The sequence below is a fragment of the Rousettus aegyptiacus genome, unplaced genomic scaffold (genome assembly GCF_014176215.1).
Source record: "Rousettus aegyptiacus isolate mRouAeg1 unplaced genomic scaffold, mRouAeg1.p scaffold_m13_p_1, whole genome shotgun sequence".
Taxonomy (NCBI): domain Eukaryota; kingdom Metazoa; phylum Chordata; class Mammalia; order Chiroptera; family Pteropodidae; genus Rousettus; species Rousettus aegyptiacus.
In genome coordinates this window covers 77,183,301-77,202,248 of record NW_023416284.1, presented here as the reverse complement: position 1 = coordinate 77,202,248, position 18,948 = coordinate 77,183,301, and the positions used below count along the sequence as shown (strand labels likewise).

Here is an 18,948-nt window from a genome sequence, read left to right as displayed (position 1 = left end):
GTTATTCTCCATAGAATAAGAATTTCCTACAGAAAGGAATGTATTTAGTCCTACATTAAAATCTAGAAAGATTAAGCAACTTGTCCTCTACCATATACATAATGAGTAGTAGCTATCTATTGCACCTTTATCTGGCTTCTGGTAGACACAGCTGTGGGTACAGCTGATGTATCTGATATACCACGTGTGATCATGGCATATAAATGAGTTCACGAGTGATTTCCCAGTCTGAAAGCTTTTGTTTTTTCCATTAGAGTTGACATTCAATATTACTTTATATTAGTTTCAGGTGTATAGCGTAGGCATTAGACATAATTTACGAAGTGATCACTCCAATTAGTCTGTTACACACCTGGTACTATACATAGTTATTGCAATATTATTGATATTCCTTTTGTTATACTTCATTTTCCTGTGACTGTTTTTTAACTACCAATTTGTACTTCTTAATTCCTTCACCCTTTTCACCCATCCTCCTAACCCCTTCCTATCTGGCAATCACCACTTTGTTCTCTGTTGTCTACAAGTCTGATTTTGTTTATTTTGTTCCTTAGACTCCACATATAAGTGAAATCATATGGTATTTGTCTTTCTCTGACCTATTTCGCTTAGCATAATACCCTCTAGGTCCATCTATGGTAAGATTTCCTTTTTCATGGCCGAGTAATATTCCGTTACACATATACACACCCCATCCCCCACCCTCCCAGTTCTTCTTTATCCAATTGTCTATTGATAGGCGCTTAGGTTGCTTTCATATTTTGGCTGTTGTAAATAGCACTGCAGTGAAAATAGGATTGTATATATCTTTTTGAATTAGTGTTTTGGATTTCTTCAGATACAGATCCAGAAGTGGAATTGCTGGGTAGTTCTATTTTTAAGTTTTTGAAGAACTCCAAACTGTTTTCCACAGTGGCTATATCCTAGTCCTGAGTCTTGTTCAAATAATGTGGTATTTTCTTTACTTCTATGTATGTATACTCAACCAGGGATTCGGGGGAATAAATGGAACGGTGACAAATACATATTTTAAACAATAGAATTTTGTGTATAAATGGAGGGAGAAACTATTGTTTTAGCAGTGAGTCCTGCTGTATAGAGGGACATTTTTTCCCTTGGGTTGTTGGAAAAGGGTTTGCTTCAGGAGGTGGATGGTTCAGTTGAGCGCAAATATTTGTCTTATTTGAGATAAAAGAAACATTACTTGGAATGCAGTAGTGGCTCTCAACCTGCTGTAAGTTAGAATCACCTGGAGAGCCTTAACAAGTACCACCTGGGTCTCATCATCAGAGGCTCTGGTTTACTGGGTCTGCTATGGGTCCAAGGCAGCAGGGTGTTTCAGAACTCCCTAGATTTTCTTAAGGTGCAGCTAGGGAGTGAGAGCTGATTAGTTTGTTCATGGTCTTCAGCTGGGATACCTTGGGTTCTTGGCTCCAAATTGGACAGTTTCCAAGGTCCTGCTCCTATATGAGTTGTTCATCATAAACTCGTGTTACTAACTTCATGTTCAAGTGTTGATTTCTAACTATGTGTGCAGGATTTTTTCTTTTTCTTTTTTGGTAAGAGTAACCAGTCTCAATAAAACTGGTCCAAAGATAGCCTTTGCTTTATTGAATGACTGTTATACAAGGGTTTATAGAAGTTTGTTTTAAATCATACCAATCCTAGCAACTTAATATAAACTTGGGTATATGTTCCTATAGAAAAGAAAAATCTCCTATTTGCTGGAAGCTTTACTACATGTATTTCTGGAGCACATTCCAAATTCTGCATCTCCATTGACAGGCTGTCTTGTACAGCTGCCCAGAGCACAAGAACTTCTGTTTTGGGAGGCTCATTTATGTCTTAACTTTTCCTTACTAGCCTCTCCTGGCTTTTTAGCATTGCTCCTGGTCAGGGCTCCCATTCTTGCTTATTTATCGCCAGAACTCTGTAGCAGTATGATTGATTCCACTCCAGAGTGTTCTAGGTGGAGGCCCTGGAGTCATGCCTAATAGATACAGGATGGAATGGGAAAAGGTCTCTAAAATTATTTTGCTCTAGTGAAAGAATTATCTGTGCAATTGTGTCAAATAAGGAGTAGTTATGTCATTCATCAGTGGGGTTCCATCAATGTTTCTTCTCTTGTGTACATGGTTTCCTGGTTTGAAAGAACAATAGGATTTCTGACCAATGAAGATCTAGCCTCAGACGCATCCCTGGTTAATGTTACAGAAGACTTCTTTGACACAGCGCTGGTAAGGATGGGGGTGGATGCTTCATTGAACAGATACCATTGGTAATTTGCAGAAATCTTTGAGTTGTTTCTAAAACTTGTGTTTTTCTAAGATGTAGGTTTTACTAAAAAAACTCTCGTATTACTAAAATATTATATGAAATAGAAACAAACATCAATATATATATCCAATGTTACAGAAGAATGAGGGGATTTTCCTACATACCAATATATTTCATTTGATTAAGGATGATATGCTGATTTTAATAAAATGATTGAAGGACTTCTCTACCTTTTATTTTTTTTTACCGTATTTAAAGTCAAATCCTGCCTGTTAGAGAAATATCAACATTAATGTATTAACATTATAGTTTATAATGCTTTTAAAATATAATATAAGCTTTACTTTTTTTTTTATTAGATTATTTCCAGGAGGAGTAGTAAAGGTAAGTGTATTATTTACCATTAATTGACTATATACTTTTCATTAATAGAATATTCTGGTATAGAGAAAATACTGTCTAAATGACATGTAAAACTAAAGTGTGTTTAATTATTATATTTGGATATATGTGCTGTTGAAATGAATTTTGTTGTATTTCTCGATTTGCTTGAGGTACATCTTAATTTCATTGCTCCTGTCACCATTGGCTAATTTGCTCTACTGAGAGCCACTTTTGTCGTTCATTCCAAACCAGCAGAAGTTTAACTATTATTGATTTAACTTGGAGTTATTGGAGTTATCAGGTAATTTTCCCTATCTTTCAAGGGTAAAAAAGGCAAATTTTTAGAATATTTGGAAATTAGAGCAATGATTTTGTTCAATTTACTTGTAAGTTAAAAGTAATTCAATATGATACCATGGAGTCAAAGACGCACTTAAACTACTTGAACATTTCAAAAATTGAGGCCTCTTCCTATTGTCTATCTTTTCATTTTTCTTTTGAAAAGCTGTTATTGACACTGCATTCTACAATGTATGGTATCTTGTAATTGAGGAAGTTCAATACTAGAAGCTTAAGTGTGTGTGCTACTTAGTTGACTTTAAAAAGAGGTCTCCCTAATCTAAGTCAGTGGATCCAATTTTTTATAGCTTCATGAGTAATAGTTACTGTCTAAAATTGATTGATAAAATGCATAATGGTAAAACTTCAAAATTTGTAACATTAACAATAAAATTGTCTTTTATTAATTACAACAGCATATATCCCTTCCTTTTCCAAGATTTATGTCATCTTACTGTGTGTGTTCCATTTTTATGATTCCTTTGTTTTGTGCTTTGCTATGTGATATATATTTGTTTTCACAATTTGCTTCTCTCTAGTGATTTGAATGGTTTATGTCCAAGTTTTATTATACTGGTAATTTTAATTATCAATATCAAAATTATAGCACCTTAGTTCTCCTTTATACTTTATAACAAGGGATTCAACATGTTTTTTTTCCCTCCACTTTCCACTTAGATTTATTTAACTTAATCTGGGGTTTTAGGCTCGTATTATGTATATATCTTTGTAAATAGTATTTGTTCTTTGCCTTGTGTTGCAGTCTTATTTACAGTAATTATTTAGGGGTCACTACCAACCTGTTTATAATACCATGATGTCCTCAGTCTTGAGTTCTTTATTCTGCTTTATCTCCATCTGGTATATTTCAAAGACTGTTATTAGGGTGTGTGGGTCAAATATGGTCAGAGCTTTTCATCATTTAAGAATGTCTTTGTGGCTTTTATACGATATGATGCTTGCTTTGCAGTCCTCCTCAAAACTTTCATTGTCTTCTATTAAGTGTTGAGAGCATGTGCACACTCACATGCATGTTTGTTTTAGGTGGTCCTTGATGAGTTATTTTGAAATTAAATCTTGCTTTAACTTGGGAAAATTTATCTTTGATAATTTTATCTGTTGGAGCAGGGTTTCTCAGCTTTGACACTATTAACCTTTGGGGCCAGATGATTCTTTGTTTTAGGGGGCTGTCCTGGGCTTTCCATACTAGATGGCAATAGCAACCTCTCCCACTTCTCCACTTGTGACAAGCAAAAAAAGTCTCCAGAAATTCCTAAGAGCCCCTAAGGAGGGAAAAATCACCTCTAGTTGAAAAGCACTGACTTAAAGTATTTTTAGTATATATAACAAACATCTGGTTCAAATAGGCTTGAATGATAAAGATGATTTATTGACACAGGAGCTAAAAAGTCCTTAGACAGGTAGTTTGGTTGTGGCTATGTTCCATTCTAAGTAGGTCTTTTAGTTGTCTTCCTCGGAGTCTTGTATTTGCTCTCAAGTTGGTCCCCCTTCATGGTTGAAAGATGGCAGCTAGCAACCAGAGTTTTGTGCTTCCTGGTTTATATCTAGAGGGAGAAATGTTCACTTTCCTCAGCCATCAAAAGAAAAGCTCTAGGTTTGCTCCAGTTGAATGTCCCCACTTCCTCCCCCCCACCCCCAATGAACCACACCGTGAAAAGATGATTGGGATGTTCTAGCATAAGCCAATCAGGATCCACACCTGAAGCAAGTCAGTCCCATTCAATAGCATGATGGCTACATAACAGAGGAGGGGGAAAGGATGACAGGAAAGCACCAAGAAATCCATTACAGTTACTCTATTCTAGTCTCTTCGTTAGAGTATCTATTATTAATTCATCGTGTCTTTTTTGTCTTCATATGCATCATTTTCTCTCATTTTTTTTCTGTGTGTTTCGAGGTCAGTTAAGTTTTTCTCGGAAGCTCTCACTTTAACTCATCTCGTTCTGCTCTCATTGCTTACAGTGCGGGCTTCACCTGCTACCACACCTTTGCCTCCTTAAAACCCGTGGGTTGTGGTGATCTGCCTTTGCTTTTAGATCCTTTCCCCTATCCGTCCCTCTCCCTCACCCCCCCTCCCCACACATACACACGCACACTCACTCATTCACTCTGTATTGCAGAAAACTATGTTTTTTTCTATGTTTTCTTATCAACTGGCTGCCTGCTAGGTTTAGCCAATGGAAGTAAATGGGAAGTAGGGAGAAAAGGCATTTTCCCCCGCTCCCTTCTGCTGAGATGCTATCTTCAGGAGTGACTGCATAGTCCCTGTGGCTCTGGTCCATTTGTAGTTATAGCTTTTACTAGGTGACTGTGATTCCTGGGATCTGGTAATGCCACTTCCTCTCTGTGACTTTGACTTTGGGCGAGGGGTGTCACACCAGGAGAGGCATGGTAGTTACGTCACTGATGTTCATTTCTGTACCATCTCATTGCTTCCCATTTGGATGTCCAGGTTTTTTTTTTTTATTATTATTATTGTCTTCGTAACTAATTCCTTGTATTAAATTCCTCAGGTTGAAATATCTAGAGTGACTTCAATTTTCATATTACATATTTCTTTCTCATTTACTTCTGTGTAAATGACTGTCACCTTTTCTTGCAAGTCTCATTTTTTTTATTTCATAGAACTTATGTTGTTTTGAGGTTTGAGGTTATAAATCAGATGCTTCCTAACTTTTTGTTTCCTGAAGTAAGCACTTTTTCAAGTAACTTTTCTGCTACCTCTTGATCTACATTGCTCTTCTTTCCTTTTTCATGGGTCTATAGTTTTTCTTTATTACTCTTTAAATGAAAAGTTCAAATGACATCTGATATTTGCTAATTAACAGGGTACATACATATCTTTAGAATCCTCTGCTGTTCCTGTGGGCTTTGTTAGAACCTTCCTCTCAGGCTTTAACCTGACAGGCAGATTTTTGGCCCCTAGCCTAATACCTGGTTTCCAGAGATTAGCAGTATTTATCTGGCTGATTTTGGACTGAAGAGGGATCTTTTTTTATTTCTACTTTCTGGTTCAGTTCCTACAATGTCATGGGTTATATGGGGATTAAAAAACATACAGTGTGTGATAAATTATTCATATATCAAAATTGTACATCTGAACCTATGATATTACATTATAATCTTACCATAAGTTTTTTGCACTGTCATTTTAATCTTAATGTGCTTAAATTCGTAAGTAGTTTATTGTTTAATAAGCATAAAGTATTACCACATACTTCTTTTTAAATTATGTACTGACATATAAATGGCTGTTGAAGTTTCTGTAATTATGCTATTTAATAAAGACCAACACTTTATTTACACATTTCTCTTTCTGTTAGCATAAGATCTTATAAAATTTAAAATTTTATAGACTATCTAAATGTAAGAAGTACATAGAAACAACAGGACAAAATGTGCAGGAGCTGCCCTTTGCACGTTACTCAGTTAAACAAGTAGCTTTGCTTGAAATGTGATAATCACAACAGTCACACTTTGCATATGCTGCTTTTAGTTTCCTGTGTGAGTGTCTATGCAGTGCAAGTGTGTTTGTTGTGAAATGGGGTTCCTAGAACTCGAAGCAGGCTGTAATATGTCTCTTGCCCAGACTGAAATTCCTGAAATGTTTACCACCCCCATGGCTTTGTCGGTCTTTGCCTCTTCCTGCTGTGCAGGAAGTATCTCCTTATTCTTTTTAGCGTCAATGTGATTGTTTTAAAATTATGCTTTCAGGGAAAATTCAGATGTTGGGTTCCTTCATATATACCTTAGGATGTCTGGTGATAGAAGAAACAGTAAATCATTTGATTCAGCAGGAGGTGAGTTACAAATAACAAAATGTTAACAGTTGCCACAGAAACCTGGGAGAAGGTTGTGCCTAGGCCCCTGTTTAGATTCTTCCCCACGTAGACTTTCTCCAACTCCGAACAGGCTTTGAAGACTTTGAACGGCATTTTGGATTCTGTACCTTGGGAAGAGAAGAGACAACTCTCCTTGTCAGAAGGCCTGTGTCATCTTATGTAAGTGACCTTGTACTTAATTATGTGGTGATGTAAGGGCAAAGTCTCTAATTGTACTACTTCAGTCTTTGTTTTCCTTAGGCATAATCGCTTCATTCCTTCCTTCAGTAAATACTTTGGGCATACGGATCATGCACTGTGCTAAGTAATGAAGAGAGACTGAGGAACAATGCCAGATCTTACTAGGCTCTTCTTTTTTAATATTATGGGTTTTTTTTTTTTTGAATTTTTTGTTAGTTTTGTTTTTCTTTTTGCATTGAGTTTGTGAGGTTAAAATGCTTTTTGGGGCTATAAAATATTTTTTTACATTGTGATTGTGAACTAAATTAGTTATTGATGGGAAAACATTGAGTACAGATCCTGCTGCTTAACTACTTGCCTTTAAATCCTGGTTTTACCGCTTGGGTTCATTGCATTCTCTAGAGCCATGGTCCCCAACCTTTTTTGGCACCAGGGACCAGTGCTCCTATGAGAATCTAATAGCTGAAGATCTGACGTGGAGTTGAGGCAGTGATGCTAGTGCTGGGGAGCAGCTGCAAATACAGATGAACCATCTCTCACTGGCTAGCTGCTCACCTCCCACTGTGTGGCCCAGTTCCTAACAAGCTACAGACTGGTCAACCTGTTCATGGCCCAAAGATTGGGAACCCCTGATGTAGAGCAGTCTTAACCTCACTGTACCTCAGTTTGCTTGCCTGTTAAATGGAACCAACATTAATACCCGATTGATAGTTATTGTACAGGTTGAATCAGGCAATCCATTGAAAGTGATTCTTAGCACATTACCTGATAGAGAGCAAGTTCTCAAAGGTTATAAACTATTAGCTATACCAATAGAGCATGGACTTTGTATTACTTTTCAAGTGATAGATTTTTTTGTTGTTGTTTTTGATTCCCCAGTCATAATTATGTAGTTATCGGAACATTGAAATTTGGAGGTAAGGTTGTAATATGTGACCACGAAAAGAGCAAAACCAACACCCAGTTTTGAAATTTGAACCTAAAATGATGACTGTGTGTTAACCACTAACCAGCATTGATGACATCATTGTGGCACTCATTCTTGTGATGTGTGGCCATGGCTGACAACAGGATGGGTGACTAAGTTTACTATAGTGTAGGTCTGAAGGAAGTGACTGGTGAGCAAAGAGCTCATTGCTGTCATGTTTGTCCATTTAACTAGTCTTTGCAGGATACAGTGTTTCCACTGAATTTTTCCTAAAAAATATTTATCGAGTACATAAATGAAATCATATTCTTAGTGGTGTATTTAGACTCGGAGAGCAGCTGACCTGAGGCTTTCTCCTAAGTTTCAATCAAATCCTATGGTCCTACCTTATTGTTTGTGTGTTCTAGAAACTGGCATATTCTAGACTTCAAGTAAAATATGCAAGCATAAAATTAAGCAGAACTCTCAGTGATACTATTTTAAGACTTCTATTTAATAGTAATAAATCAATCATTTATTATGAGAAATACAACTACTACAAGATTTAACAAATCTTTAAAATGGGAGTTATTTCGAACATTAAAGATCAACATCACATTTGTTAGCATTTAATTAAAATTGTTAAATAAATGCAGGTGCTCCTCAGCTTGCAATAAGGTTATGTCTTGGTAAATACGATGGTAAATTGAAAATTTTAAGTTGAAAATGCATTGAATATCTTTAACTTAGCCTAGCCTACCTTAAACGTGCTCAGAACACTTATGTTAGCCTAAAGTTGAGCACAATCATCTAACACAAAGCGTATTTTATAATAAAGTGCTGAATATCTCATATAGCTCATTAAGTATATTGCTTTTGCATCATTTTAAAGTAAAAAAAATATAAGTTGGGGGCAGTCTGCATATAATATGGAAATTTGTGTTAGTTACAATAATGTAATAACTTAATCTCTTTATGCCTGTAACTTAATGTTTTAAAATAAGTTCAAGAAGTTCATTGGAAAGACCCCTAGCACTTGTTAATAGATGCCAAACTATGTAAAAAAAAAAAAAAAAAAAGGGCACATATCCTCAGAAGGCTGGTGAGGTGATTATGAACTTCCAGAATCTTAGCACTTGATGAATCCTCAGAAATCAAATGGAATTCACTTTGCAGAAGGAGAAATAGAACCTCAGAATGTAAAGTAGCTATAGCTTCCTTTCTTTTGAAAGTACATGTAAGTCATTAATATACAAACTTAAGAATTTTCCATAAAAATCTCTTCTTAACATGGAGAAAATGCTGAAGCAGAATTTGAAATGCTTTCAAAAATATACATCTTGGTTTTAAATTTTATTGCCAATATGGTGAAGTTTTGCTATTTACGTTTACTTCAGTAAAATACAGTTTATCTAAATGTTTCAGGAAAGACCTTGCAGGGACCATCTTGACTGTTGGTGGTAAGGAATGTTTAGTATTTTAAATATTAAATATTGGACATTGGAGGTTTATGAGCATATTGGAACTGTGGGGAATAGATTGTGACCAAATTGAAAATAGGGATTATGATTTTGTTTTTCATTTATTATGAAAGATTTTAATATACTTGAAAACTGTAAAGAATAATGAATGAACACTCATTCAGTCACCAACCAGCTTAGTCACATTTTATCATTTTGCCACATTTGCTTCAAATCATTTTATAAATCAGAGTTACAGGTAAAACCCCCTGTGTCCATGTCCCTGAACCCATTCTCCTTTTCATTGGTAGAGGTAATCCTTGACTTGGATTGTTTTTCGTTACCGAGTATGTTTTTCTACTTTTTTGCTATGTAGTCATAAGCAACATACATTGTTTTGCAAATTTTAAAAGCATTTTATAAATCTTCTCCTATTGTACACAAGCAGCTGCAACTTTCTTTTACTCTTAAAATATTTGGGATTTAAACATGTTGATATATGTAGTTTTTATTTACTGTGAAATACCACAGTCTTGGGATTTAATCTTTGTAGTAGAAATATTTTTAAAGGCTATTTGATGAGCCGCTTTTGATGAATATCTTAACATATATAAAGTGCAGAGATATTTATTTATAAAACCATTATGTGCTGACCAGTTATTCAGATTTTCTCCTAATATTTCTTAAGTATTTAATTTAAGTGATTATAATTACTTAATACATCTTGCTGCTTATAAGATACAATGCTAGTCTTCTAAAATGGAATTTTCTGAAACCAAATGGTAACCTGTGGAATTTATATTTTTGCCTTGGCCCAGAATTATTCATTTTACTATGTTTCTGATCTCTAGATTATAACCAGCAGGTTGCGCTTTCTGAAGCATTGTGTAGACTGACAACTAAAACATCAAGGGACGACCTTGTTCATCAATGGTTTGAAGATGATATCATTGCCGAAGCTTTCAAAAAAATCAAGGGTCGACAATTTGAGACGGTGCGATTCCTGGTCATCAAAATTCCATTTACTCTAAACTTATTAAGCATTCTCTCAAGGCTCAGGGGAGGATTTTTCTCCCTAAATGTGATTAAGGTGCCATTCTTATACTTTCTGTTTCTCACTTATGTGAAATAATTTGAGGACAGTACAAACAAAATTTATGAGTCAAATATGGGGATACAGAGATAGGACTTCTTTATAGGTAACTTACAGGTTACATATGTGAATTTGATATGTCTAGTCAGAAAAAATTTTTCAATAAACTTCGAAGGGTAAGCAGAATTGGAGAAGAAAGTGATCATCAGCCTTGTAGAGAGCAGCTGTGCAATGACAAGAGGCTTGAATTGGCACGGTATTCTCTAGTGGTAGAGGAGTATTATGGGATGTTTTGTGTTGTGAGGTATTCAATCTCTACAGTTTGGAGGAATCATAATTTACAGTGTCTTGCATGCAACCTGAGTTCACTGTGATTGTGTTTTCAAGTAGCACAAAAATAGCTTATGGCTTTGTGTATACTCACTTTCATCCTAAAATAGCTAAAGTGTTTTTCCTCTTTAAAAAAGTTTTTCAAATGAGGGTTCAGCACTTAGGAAAAGGTAAAATTCTTTACAACAGTGCTCATGTTGAATAAAGCTTTTCTGGCCCAAACTTCTGTGCAAAAAATTAGGATTCTATTAAAATCCAAACCTTTAAATATATTAAATATATTTTATTTGACTTTGAGCCTATTGCCAGATCTTCATTAGCCAGGATTTAGTTTAATCTAAATGAAAAGACCATGAACCCCGAGTTGGAGTCTCACCTCTCTGACTTAAGTGATGCACGCATTTTGGCACAGTAGTTGACTTATGAAGCCTGAGAGTTTTCATCTGTTAAATGGAAATGAAACCCACCTCAAAATCTGGAGAATTAAATGAGAGAAATTTAAAGTCCCTGGGATATTGGGGACACAGATATTAGTTTTCTTTCTCCCCTGTGTCAGTCCCTCATCTGCAGGGAAATGTGATAAGAATAGGACAGAAGTAATTATATTGTTTTTCAAGTCATATCTCCTCTCCATCCCGAAGCCATCAACCTCTTAACTGAACTGCTTTTATATGAAGACTTACATTACTCTTGTCTAGTTAGTGCTGAATATAGACACAGAGTGTAAAGACTGATTATAACAGCCAGTGCTTGCTAACAAAAGGGACAAAAGCCTGGATCAGTGTCACAAATTTAGTTTCCTAATAGCTGTTGTATAGAACTCTAAAAATATTCTTTATTTTTAGAACATATACCAGGAAAGAAAACCCAGGAAGGAGCAAGATAGAGAATTCTGGATAAGGAAAATGGACTGTGGATAATATATCCAGATAAACCCAGAGTTGATGAGTTGAATGGGTTCGTAGTTGGCTTGTGCTGGGCAGATATTAGGGAGATGGACATCCAGTGGGTTAGTCAAATATTGTAATCTAACTTATAAGTATGGTGTGTGTTTTTTTTATACTCTTTTACCCTAGTGAAATGTAATTGTGCATATAACTTTTGGAGACAAACCTTTCTCAATTGAAAATATCCTGGGGATTCCTTCTAGGACATGTGTCTGAAGCTGCCTTTTTGTAACACTAAGTATTGTTTTAGTTAAGGTATGATAATGAATACTTGTAAAGTCTTGTGATGTTACTGGATCCTGGAAATTTAGAAGCAAACACTGGCCTCTGCGTGCTGGTTATGGTAGTATATTTAACTAAGACATCTTGATATTTTATTAAAAATTTTGCATTATTTACTTTGAAGGACAGTAGACTGTTTCTCAATTACCTAAACAACAGACTTGGTGACCAAAGAAGGTAAGATGTTTCTCTGAACATTATTTTATTGACGAGTTGCATTCTGAAAATGTCTAATATAAAAAAAATCTAGGATCTGTTTTATATTAGGAGAAAATATAGGATACATAATTTACTGAATACTACTGAGTTATCTATTGAGTAGAAACCTCAGAAATTTAGACACATTCTGCCTAGTGATTCATTTCTGTGCTTAAAAATAATCTGTCATTCTTTTAGCATATTTATTCGTGATTTGGAATATTTTTAGCATGTCCTCTGGGAAGATTTTATAAAGAGTTATTTTTATAGACAAAGTCACTAGGGATAGGTGTATTGTGGACAGTTAAGTACTTGATGAAAAGATAGTTGCTAAATTCAATCCTTCATTGGCAAACTTGCCAAGCTACTGGGTTAGATATAGTAACAGTAAACCGGGCATGTAGATTTTCAGATGGGGATTTGAAATCGAGCCATAGCAAATCTCCATTTGCAGGTTTGAAATCCCCTTCCACACTTTGTGCAAAGAGACTTAATGATACGCTCTAGTTATAAATGCTTGTTTGTAGGACATCTGTAGGTTGTGTTTGAGTTCCATCTATATTTTATTTTAATTTTTAATTGCGAGGTGTTTTGCAGGGTCTATTCATTTCCGTGTATTGCCGCTTTTGCTGATGGGAATGAGGTATGTTTGTTTCTCTTGGGGGCCATGAGGGTGGTGTGTAATGAAACCCATCGTTAGGTTTACTTAGGTCAAGCTGCTCTTGCTACTCAGAAGGGCTTTTTAAAAAAGGAAGCTTACTTCTCCTAGAGGCCTGAACTCTGAAGCTTACTGTTCCTTTCCCCTGTCTTATTTTATACCATAGGTTTAAGGACCCTACCATTAATAGTGAAGAAATTTTAGGGTTTATATGCATTCATGAGGTCAATTACAGGAACCTAGCCTTCGTTTACATTATTAGTGGGTCACATTATTCATATCTGGATAAACGGGAAAAGGGCATTTATCTTGCTTTCCATGAAGTTGATGCTTCCCACTCAATCCCCAGCACTTAGGGCCACTCTCCTTTTTCTAGATCAGGGCTCCCCAACCCCCAGGCCACAGACTGGTACTATTCTGTGGCATGTTAGAAACTGAGTCACACAGCAGGAAGTGAGCAGCGAGAGAACAAGAGAAGCTTCATCCGTATTTGCAGCTGCTCCCCAGAGCTAGCATTACTGCCTCAGCTCCACCTCAGATGACCAGGCATTAGATTCTCATAAGAGCACTGGTCCCTGGTGCCAGAAAGGTTGGGGACCACTATTCTAGATCATTCTACTTTGTATAACTTATAGTCCAAAATTGAGCAGCCTCTTTTTACTCCCTTCTTTGGTTTCTAGAGGAGCGAGGTCTTTCATATAAGGGTACCCCAACCTACAGCATCTTAATTTTGGGGTAACATCTTCAGAGATTGCTGAACTACGATTCTGTTGGGGGCTTCCTGGACCCTGCATTTTCAGAATATCCTAAGTAACAATTTCTTTGTTTGGGGTTCAGAACCCCCTTTTTGGCCCCTATGAGCTGAGCCTACAACTCAGACTATACTATAAGTTCTTTATCTCCAGAACTGACTTTGGTAGTTGATTCATGTATCTCAGTTCTGTCTATTTTTTCCTTCTAGTGGTATGAGGAGTCTGATCTCAGCTTGGTTCTTCTTTCTAGGAATTCTGAATTTCCATTAGCTACCGTCAGGGTTCTTATGCTGGCTTCCAATAACATATGCTGTGGGTTAAAACTTTTATTCAACTCTATAGCTATTAAAAAGTAGGCATGTATGATGGAAAGATATCCAAGAAGTACTATTTATTGGAAAAGCAGGTGGTAGAATAGTAAATCTAGTGTTTGCTCCATTCTTGAGGAATAAAAACTTTCTATATATTTCCCGACATATAACTGGAATACATCTGGGAGAAAATAAAGGCATTAATGATGTTGCCCATGGGAAGTTGGGAGGCAGCGAAGATGTTTGCTCTTGTATAAACAGCACATTTTCCTTCCTTCCTTCCTTCCTTCCTTCCTTCCTTCCTTCCTTCCTTCCTTCCTTCCTTCCTTCCTTCCTTCCTTCCTCTTTTTACTTTTTTTTTTTTACTATAAGCACATATTTATTTGATAGTAATCAGTTTAAATGAAGATTTTAAATTACCTCCAAGTCCTAGCTCCATTCTAATAGATGGCAAGTTAGATGGCAAATAACCACTTACATTCACTGTACCTCCTTTGCTAGAAGTTTTCATCTGTATGCAGTGTGGATTGTTACTGCTTCAACATAGAACTGCTTTCTCTGTGATTCTCACCAGGGGAAATAAGTTTGTGTGAACAGAGTCATTTGACATATTTTAAACATCTATTAAATAGCTAAGGATAATGTTGTGTTTTGGTTTTTTTTTTCCCTAGAAATAGCTTCATTATATAAAATTGAGAACTTCCTTTTGTAGAAATGAGCAATGTAATACAGAGACACAGTATAATATTAGGGTAGTATTTTAGGAAAAGCAGAAGTTCTCTTTTTAGTGGAAAAATTTTCATCTGAGCCTTTGACATGATATTTATGTGTATAATTTATGCTGAAATTATATCTTGCAGATGAGAAAACCAGCAGATGAACAATTGGAGAAATTTTGGATTGACTTCAACCTAGGAAGTCAGAGTGTAACTTTTTATATAGAAAATACTGAGGTAATCACATTTAATTTCTGTTTAAACTTAAGGGCTTAGAGAGTGTTCGTATGCAAGTACGTCTTATGTGCTCATGAATTTCACTTATTTTTTCCCCAAGAGTGCTCTGTGGGACTCAGTAAGACTTTTGAAGGACACAGTGATTAATTACAGCATAATAGGTAAGACAATAATTAAACTACCCCACATTTAGTTCAGAGTATTATTTTTGTTTATAGATGCAGCATATGTTTAGTTCTAGAGCAGACTTTGTGCCTTGAGGTAGAAGGGAGGCGGTATAGTGTGGTGGGAGGAGCATGGTGCTCAGGACCAGCCTGCAGGGGTACAGGACTGGTGACTCCTTGGCTTTGTGACTTTGGAGTTCAGTTACTTGTCTGGTTTTCTCATTGTAAATATGGTTTAGTTTTTCAAAAAAATAATATAATTACTATATGATCTAGCAACTTCACTTCTGGGTACATATCCAGAAGAATTGAAAGTAGGACTTGGAGAGATAGTTATACACCCATTTTCATTGTAACATTAATCACAATAGCCAAGAGATGGAAGCAACTTAAGTATCTATCGGTGGTGAATAGATAAACAAAATATGGTACATACACACAGAGGAATATTATTTAGCTTTAAATTGAAAAGAAATTCTATCACATGTGACAACATAGATGAACCTTGGGGACATTTTGCTAAATGAAATAAGCCAGTCACAAAAAGATAAATACTGTATGATTCTACTTATATAAAGCATCTGAAGTACTCAAATTGATAGAGAAAGTAGAATGGTGGTTCCTAGCATCTGTTGGGAGGGGAAAATAGGGAGTTGTTGTTTAATGGGTACAGCATTTCAGATTTGCAAAATGAAAAAGTTCTAGAGATCAGTTGTACAAAAATGTGAATATACGTAACACTACTGAACTGTACACCTAAAGATAGTTAACATTGTAAATGTCGTATTTTGTACCACAATTAAAAAAATAGTTGTAGTACCTGCCCTGCCTCTACCTCAGATTTATAGTAATAATTAATGAGTTTATGTAGGTATGTACTACCTTTATCTAAATATTATCCCTCTGACTCTCCCCTCTTAAACCTCTGTCACTCACCTTTCTTGGATTGGTCGGTAGAGTTATGAAGGGCATGAAATTAGATGGGTACGTGTAACTCGTTAGTCCAGTTCAGCATTTTAGCTATAATCATACTTGATCAAGATCTCTGAATAGGGTCTTAATAAAGGGATTTTTTTTGAAAGTAACAGTATATATAACATTTTTTAAGTGATTGGGTTTATTGAAGATTTCAAAACAAAATATTATGTAATTATATGGGTATTTTACTTCACTTCTTTCCACAAAGGATTTAGGACAGTTGCATATTTATACCAAAACAATATAAATGGAAAATTGGAACCACAGGTAAGAATAAAAATGTCTGCTGTGAAGGCTAGTCTTAAATGGCCTCTTTGGAAATTCACATTTGCTGCTTAGCTCCCTGAAAGCCAGGGTGAAAAGTGAAACATGATCTGTAACATTATTCTCCTCATACAAGTGTTGACGAAAACCAATCCTTCTTAGCCTTGAACTCTAACTGAAGCTTCTCCCATAGAACCACTGAGGATAAGGTAATCCTTCCTTAACTCTGAGTTTTCCTTGCTGGGTTTCTTGTATACATAAGTTAACGTCATTGTTCCATTAAATGATAATTTTTGAAAAGGTGAAATCATGACTTCAATATAAATGTTACATAATTGTGAGTTGAAGATTTTATTTCATTTCATTAAGAAATCAGTAATGCAGTAACCAGTTCAAAGGACAATTCAAAGAACTACATGTAAATAAACAATATTGAAATTAATTTACAAATAAATTTAAGACTAGACAATTGCAATCCACAGACCCGATTAACTTGAATTTCTAGGGACAAGAATCACTTTCATGACTATCAGCTCTCTACAATTTACAGATTTGCAAAATAGCTCAAAGACAATGAAAAGTACAGATAATCCAGAAGGGATTCTGGACAGGCACCCGGTAACTTTTTGGTCCATTTCAAAATCTTTCACTATCTTCCACATGTAGTTGTTTACAGTGCTTGAGGGAATTTGTCTGATGTGCAGGAATACTTAACTTCCCCTGTTGGACATTAGTAGAAAAAGAGAAATTTGGAACAGGGATGATTAAGCAGTAAAGCAAAATGGCAAAGAGAAGGGGAGACTTTTGCAGTGAAGTACTTGGGAGAACAACGGGCAAGTTGAAGAGAAGTGAGCCTACATTTTGGAACTATACCTGTTGACATCTGACGAGGCTAGGAGTTGGAAGAACTGAGAGATGGTAGAAGAAAACTTTCCTTCACTCACAACACTTCTGACACAAAACGTGTAGGTTTTTCTGTCACATTAAGCAATTCTGATGCTAACTACCTAAATTTAGTGTGGACTCAACAGGTTGAGAGCTCAGTTATACAGGACTGCCTCCACTTCAGACACTAATTCCAAGTCTCAGGTGACCACCTACACTTCTGAACAATTACAAGTGGGGGGTTCCTACAACCTCCTCATCTAGTTTGATAACTTGCTATAATGGCCCACAGAACTCAGGGAAACACTTAAGTTACCAGTTTGTTATAAAAGCTATATTAAAGAAACAGATGAACAGCCAGGTGAAGAGGTACACAGGGTGATATCCAGAGTGTCCTAAGTATAAGAACTTACGTCCCTGTGAAATTGGGGTTCATCACCCTCCTGGCACAAGGATATGTTCCCCAACCTGGCATCCCTCTGAACCTAGTTTAGAGATTTTTATGATGGCTGTATCATGTAGCCATGACCGATAATTAACTCAGTCTCTGGTCCTTTTCCCATCCCTGGGGGTTGAGGGATGGGGCTGAAAGTTCCAACCCTGTAATCATGCCTTAGTCTTTCTGGGACCAGCCCCATCCTGATGCTGTGTGGAGGTGGGACCCCAGCCACCAGTCACCTCATTAGCATACAAAAGACACTCCTCACTCAGGGGTTTCTAAGGGTCTTAGAAGCTCTTGTGTCAAGAACAGAGGTCAGAGGCCAAATATTAAAAGGAAAGCTCTGGATCAGGAATCCAAGACAGAGGCCAAATATATTTAATTGTGTGAGTAGTGACCGAACTGGAAAGACAGTGTGCATTAGTTGGAAGTACCTCCTATCTGTAGTAAAGGAAAGGGGCTTAAAAATATCTCCCTAGAAATGTAAATAATTATAAAGTAAGAGTCACGTAATTTATGTAGTCATCGTCTGTTGCTATTTATTTAAAATACATAAAATATCATTGGCATTTACTCTAAGTCAGTATTTTAGAAGGACTTCCACGGGTTTTCTGACTGTTGCACCCCTGAGTTGCTTTTCATATTTTAAGTTGCTGATCTCCAAACCTTGTTACTGTAGTGGTTTTCAGGAATCAACTTGCCAAAGTTAATATTCTGTACTTCATTAATAGGTCACATTTTTGCGAGACTTTATAATTTACAAAGTACCTCACAATATCTGTAGGAGATGTCACTTTCTATATTTATAGCCAAGGAAACAAGATTGTCTGGCGAATTCTACCAGCAAGACATTAGTTTTGTTACGTATAGCTCTTCTTGCTAAGGAGTTAACAATGTTTAAGTAGTTTGTTGAGTGCTTGGTGCAGCCCTCAGATAATTTATTTTGACTCTGATACGTTTTCAGTGAATTCTACAGCCCAACTAGCTGTTCAGTATTTTGGGAGGTTGCGAGATTTACTCTAGGCTGACACTGTCCTACGGAAATATAATGTGAGGCATGTATTAAATTTAATGTTAAGTTTTCAAGTAGCCACATTAAAATGTTTTTTAAGTGGACTAATTTTAATAATACACATTTAACCCAATAGATTCCAAAATATTAACATTTTAACATGTAAGAATATGAAAAATTTATGAGATATTTTACTTTCTCTTTTGTATTGTCTTCACAAGCTGATACGTATTTTACGATTATGGCACATCTCAATTTGTACTGGCCTTATT

General features: G+C 36.0%; 1 protein-coding gene across 3 annotated transcripts in view; it reads left to right on the top strand.

Annotated features, from left to right (window-relative positions):
- The window catches only part of SYCP2L (synaptonemal complex protein 2 like), a 71,644-nt gene that overhangs the window by 5,122 nt on the left and 47,574 nt on the right, over window positions 1-18,948 (top strand). For all 3 annotated transcript variants that reach the window (XR_004955755.1, XM_016118782.2, XM_036237154.1), the window contains exons 5-14: window positions 2,133-2,237; window positions 2,637-2,661; window positions 6,736-6,821; window positions 6,934-7,022; window positions 9,376-9,410; window positions 10,262-10,404; window positions 12,187-12,239; window positions 12,858-12,903; window positions 14,842-14,934; window positions 15,035-15,095. Coding sequence is in view for 2 of the 3 variants with exons in the window: in XM_016118782.2 (XP_015974268.2) it covers window positions 2,133-2,237; window positions 2,637-2,661; window positions 6,736-6,821; window positions 6,934-7,022; window positions 9,376-9,410; window positions 10,262-10,404; window positions 12,187-12,239; window positions 12,858-12,903; window positions 14,842-14,934; window positions 15,035-15,095 (736 nt within the window). In the remaining variant the exon portion in view is untranslated. The remainder of the gene's footprint in view (window positions 1-2,132; window positions 2,238-2,636; window positions 2,662-6,735; window positions 6,822-6,933; window positions 7,023-9,375; window positions 9,411-10,261; window positions 10,405-12,186; window positions 12,240-12,857; window positions 12,904-14,841; window positions 14,935-15,034; window positions 15,096-18,948) is intronic.